General features: G+C 68.6%; 1 protein-coding gene across 3 annotated transcripts in view; it reads left to right on the forward strand.

Annotated features, from left to right (window-relative positions):
* Window positions 1-1466: 1466 nt before the first annotated feature.
* LOC140468865 (RNA polymerase II elongation factor ELL) overlaps window positions 1467-4818 on the forward strand; it is a 102596-nt gene continuing 99244 nt past the window's right edge. For all 3 annotated transcript variants that reach the window (XR_011955854.1, XM_072564925.1, XM_072564926.1), the window contains exon 1: window positions 1467-1616. Coding sequence is in view for 2 of the 3 variants with exons in the window: in XM_072564925.1 (XP_072421026.1) it covers window positions 1482-1616 (135 nt within the window). In the remaining variant the exon portion in view is untranslated. The remainder of the gene's footprint in view (window positions 1617-4818) is intronic.

The following is a 4818-nucleotide window of genomic DNA, read 5'->3' on the forward strand; positions in this document are numbered from 1 at the left end:
TTTGCTTCTATACTCAATTCCTCTTGTTATGAAGGCCAGCTTGCTATTAGCTTTCTTCACTGCCTGTTGTGATCCAGGAACAGTAGGGAGGTGCTGATTCTGCCAGTAGTGACCTGGGGAATGAGTGGGGGGTTTAAGAGGTGGTTATCCAGTAAGTTGTGGTGATCCAGTGGCAATAGTACAGAGGCAGGAGATGGTGATCAAGTGGCAATGGTACAGAGGCAGGAAATGTTGATCTGGATGTGAGAAGTGGTGATCCAATAGTCAAGAGACATGAACTTGTGGGAGGGACTGATCCAGTGGGATGTATGGGAAACATTATTCTGGGTGCAGGAGGTGTTGATCCAGTGGTAGTGATCGAGGGGTGGGAGAAAGTGTGGGAGGCAGTGATCTGAAGGGTGTTGCAAGAGACGGTGTCCAATGGGCATTATGGATGCAGTGATCTGGGGACAAAGATCCTCTGGGTGGTGCAGGAGGGTAGTGATCCACTGGGTGGTGATCCAGTGTATGATATGTGTGTGATGAGATCCAGTGACAGATGTGAGAGGTGGTGATCTGGTGAGCAGCATGGCACCTGGTGATCCCAGGGCAGAATGGGGATGGGGGGGGTGGGGGGGCAGTGATTCGTGATAAGTGGCGGCAATTCAGGGCAGAGCTAGGATTATAATGCAGAGGCGGTCAGCCAGTGGCTGGCCTGGGGGAAGGGATCCAGTTGGTGGAGCGAGAGACGGTGATCCCAAGGGCTGATGAGAGGTGGCGATCCAGTGGGCTGTGGTCCTGCGGCAGAGTGAAAGGCAGTGATCTGGTGGGTGGTGATTCCTGGGGTGGAGTGAGAGGCAGTGATCTGGTGGGTGGTGATCTGGTGGGCAGTGATCTGGTGGGTGGTGATCTGGTGGGCAGTGCAGGGGGCGGTGATCTGGTGGGCAGTGCAGGGGGCAGTGATCTGGTGGGTGGTGATCTGGTGGGCAGTGCAGGAGGTGGTGATCTGGTGGGCAGTGCAGGGGGCGGTGATCTGGTGGGTGGTGATCTAGTGGGCAGTGCAGGGGGCAGTGATCTGGTGGGTGGTGATCTGGTGGGCAGTGCAGGAGGCGGTGATCTGGTGGGCAGTGATCTGGTGGGCAGTGCAGGGGGCGGTGATCTGGTGGGTGGTGATCTAGTGGGCAGTGCAGGGGGCAGTGATCTGGTGGGTGATGATCTGGTGGGCAGTGCAGGAGGTGGTGATCTGGTGGGCAGTGCAGGGGGCGGTGATCTGGTGGGCAGTGCAGGGGGCGGTGATCTGGTGGGTGATGATCTGGTGGGCAGTGCAGGAGGTGGTGATCTGGTGGGCAGTGCAGGGGGCGGTGATCTGGTGGGCAGTGCAGGGGGCGGTGATCAGTGATCCAGTGGGAGGAGTGAGAGGTGGTGAGCCGGTGGGCGGTGATCCCGGGGCGGGGCGGAGCGGAGAGGAGCGAGAGGCGGTGATCCAGTGTCGGCTGGTGAAGATGGCGGCGCTGGGTGAGGAGCGGCGGTTCGGGCTGTCCTGTGAGAAGCTGAACCGGGGAGCGCGCCTCTCGCTGTTTCATGTCAAACTGACGGACAGCGCCGTTAGGGCGCTCGAGGCTTATCGTCGGCTGGCGGTTAGTGAGCTCGTGCCGGGGACGGACGGGCGGGAGAGAGAGAGAGCGCGAGCCCGCTGGGGGTGGGGGTGGGAGATCGGGGGGTGAAGCGGCTGCAGGTCAGTCAGCTCCTGTCCCCGGGGAGGGACTCGGAGACCTGTTGATTGGGGGGGGGGGGGGGGGGGGGGGGGGGGTGCCGTGTGATTGAGGAGAGCCTGGAGACGTACAAGTCCTTTTCTCCGCACCGACTCGTGTCTCCCCCCCCCCCCCCCCCCCGGACTCGTGTCCCCCCCCCCCCCCCGACTCGTGTCTCCCCCCCCCCCCCCCGACTCGTGTCCCCCCCCCCCCCGACTCGTGTCCCCCCCCCCCCCCCGACTCGTGTCCCCCCCCCCCCCGACTCGTGTCCCCCCCCCCCCGACTCGTGTCCCCCCCCCCCCCGACTCGTGTCCCCCCCCCCCCGACTCGTGTCAAGCCCCCCCCCCGACTCGTGTCAAGCCCCCCCCCCGACTCGTGTCAAGCCCCCCCCCCGACTCGTGTCACCCCCCCCCCCGACTCGTGTCACCCCCCCCCGACTCGTGTCACCCCCCCCCCCCCGACTCGTGTCATCCCCCCCCCCCCGACTCGTGTGTCACCCCCCCCCCGACTCGTGTGTCACCCCCCCCCCCCGACTCGTGTGTCACCCCCCCCGACTCGTGTGTCACCCCCCCCACTCTTGCCCTCCCCCCCCCCCCACTCTTGCCCTCCCCCCCCCCACTCTTGCCCTCCCCCCCCCACTCTTGCCCTCCCCCCCCCCACTCTTGCCCTCCCCCCCCCACTCTTGCCCTCCCCCCCCCACTCTTGCCCTCCCCCCCCCCACTCTTGCCCTCCCCCCCCCCACTCTTGCCCTCCCCCCCCCACTCTTGCCCTCCCCCCCCCACTCTTGCCCTGCCCCCCCCACTCTTGCCCTGCCCCCCCCCACTCTTGCCCTGCCCCCCCCACTCTTGCCCTCCCCCCGCCACTCTTGCCCTCCCCCCGCCACTCTTGCCCTCCCCCCCCCCTCTTGCCCTCCCCCCCCCCCACCCCCCCACCCCCCACTCTTGCCCTCCCCCCCCCACTCTTGCCCTCCCCCCCCCCACCTTGCCCTCCCCCCCCCACTCTTGCCCTCCCCCCCCCACTCTTGCCCTCCCCCCCCACTCTTGCCCTCCCCCCCCCCACTCTTGCCCTCCCCCCCCACTCTTGCCCTCCCCCCCCCCACTCTTGCCCTCCCCCCCCCCCCCACTCTTGCCCTCCCCCCCCCCCACTCTTGCCCTCCCCCCCCCCACTCTTGCCCTCCCCCCCCCACTCTTGCCCTCCCCCCCCCCACTCTTGCCCTCCCCCCCCCACTCTTGCCCTCCCCCCCCCCCCCCCACTCTTGCCCTCCCCCCCCCCACTCTTGCCCCTCCCCCCCCCACTCTTGCCACTCCCCCCCCCCCACTCTTGCCCTCCCCCCCCCACTCTTGCCCTCCCCCCCCCCACTCTTGCCCTCCCCCCCCCACTCTTGCCCTCCCCCCCCACTCTTGCCCTCCCCCCCCACTCTTGCCCCTCCCCCCCCACTCTTGCCCTCCCCCCCCCCACTCTTGCCCTCCCCCCCCCACTCTTGCCCTCCCCCCCCCACTCTTGCCCTCCCCCCCCACTCTTGCCCTCCCCCCCCCCTCTCTCCTTCCCCCCCCTCTCCATCCCCCCCCTCTCTCCTTCCCCCCCCTCTACTCCACCCCCCCCCTCACCCTTCCCCCCCCCCACCCCACCTCCCCCCACCTCACACCTTCCCCCCCCCCCCTCTCTCCTCCCCCCCCCTCTCTCCTTCCCTTCCCCCCCCCCTCTCTCCTTCCCCCCCCCTCTCTCCCTTCCCCCCCCCTCTCTCCTTCCCCCCCCCTCTCTCTCCTTCCCCCCCCCTCCTCTTTCCCCCCCCCTCTCTCTCCTTCCCCCCCCCTCTCTCCTTCCCCCCCCCTCTCTCTCCTTCCCCCCCCTCTCCTCTCCTTCCCCCCCCCTCTCCCTTCCCTCCCCCCCTCTCTCTCCTTCCCCCCCCTCTCTCTCCTTCCCCCCCCTCTCTCTCCTTCCCCCCCCTCTCTCTCCTTCCCCCCCCTCTCTCTCCTTCCCCCCCCTCTCTCTCCTTCCCCCCCCTCTCTCCTTCCCCCCCCTCTCTCTCCTTCCCCCCCCTCTCTCTCCTTCCCCCCCTCTCTCTCCTTCCCCCCCCTCTCTCTCCTTCCCCCCCCTCTCTCTCCTTCCCCCCCCCCTCTCTCTCCTTCCCCCCCCTCTCTCTCCTTCCCCCCCCTCTCTCTCCTTCCCCCCCCTCTCTCTCCTTCCCCCCCCTCTCTCTCCTTCCCCCCCTCTCTCTCCTTCCCCCCCTCTCTCTCCTTCCCCCCCCTCTCTCTCCTTCCCCCCCCTCTCTCTCCTTCCCCCCCCTCTCTCTCCTTCCCCCCCCTCTCTCTCCTTCCCCCCCCTCTCTCTCCTTCCCCCCCCTCTCTCTCCTTCCCCCCCCCTCTCTCTCCTTCCCCCCCCTCTCTCTCCTTCCCCCCCCTCTCTCTCCTTCCCCCCCCCTCTCTCTCCCTTCCCCCCCCCTCTCTCTCCTTCCCCCCCCTCTCTCTCCTTCCCCCCCCTCTCTCTCCTTCCCCCCCCTCTCTCTCCTTCCCCCCCCTCTCTCTCCTTCCCCCCCCTCTCTCTCCTTCCCCCCCCTCTCTCTCCTTCCCCCCCCCTCTCTCTCCTTCCCCCCCCCTCTCTCTCCTTCCCCCCCCTCTCTCTCCTCCCCCCCCTCTCTCTCCTTCCCCCCCCCTCTCTCTCCTTCCCCCCCCCCTCTCTCTCCTCCCCCCCCCTCTCTTCTCCTTCCCCCCCCCTCCTCTCCTCCCCCCCCCCTCTCCCCTTCCTCCCCCCCCTCTCCCCCTTCCTCCCCCCCCTCTCTCCTCCTTCCTCCCCCCCCTCCCCTTCCTCCCCCCCCCCCCTCTCTCCTTCCTCCCCCCCCCTCTCTCCCTTCCTCCCCCCCCCCCTCTCTCCTTCCTCCCCCCCCTCTCTCCTTCCACCCCCCCCCTCTCCCTCCTTCTCCCCCCCCCCTCTCTCCTTCCTCCCCCCCCCCTCTCTCCTTCCTCCCCCCCCCCTCTCTCCTTCCTCCCCCCCCCCCTCTCTCCCTTCCTCCCCCCCCCCCCCTCTCTCCTTTCCCCCCCCCCCCCCCTCTCCTTCCCCCCCCACACCTCTCTCCTTCCTTCCGCCCCCC

This window comes from Chiloscyllium punctatum, chromosome 48, assembly GCF_047496795.1.
Source record: "Chiloscyllium punctatum isolate Juve2018m chromosome 48, sChiPun1.3, whole genome shotgun sequence".
NCBI lineage: Eukaryota > Metazoa > Chordata > Chondrichthyes > Orectolobiformes > Hemiscylliidae > Chiloscyllium > Chiloscyllium punctatum.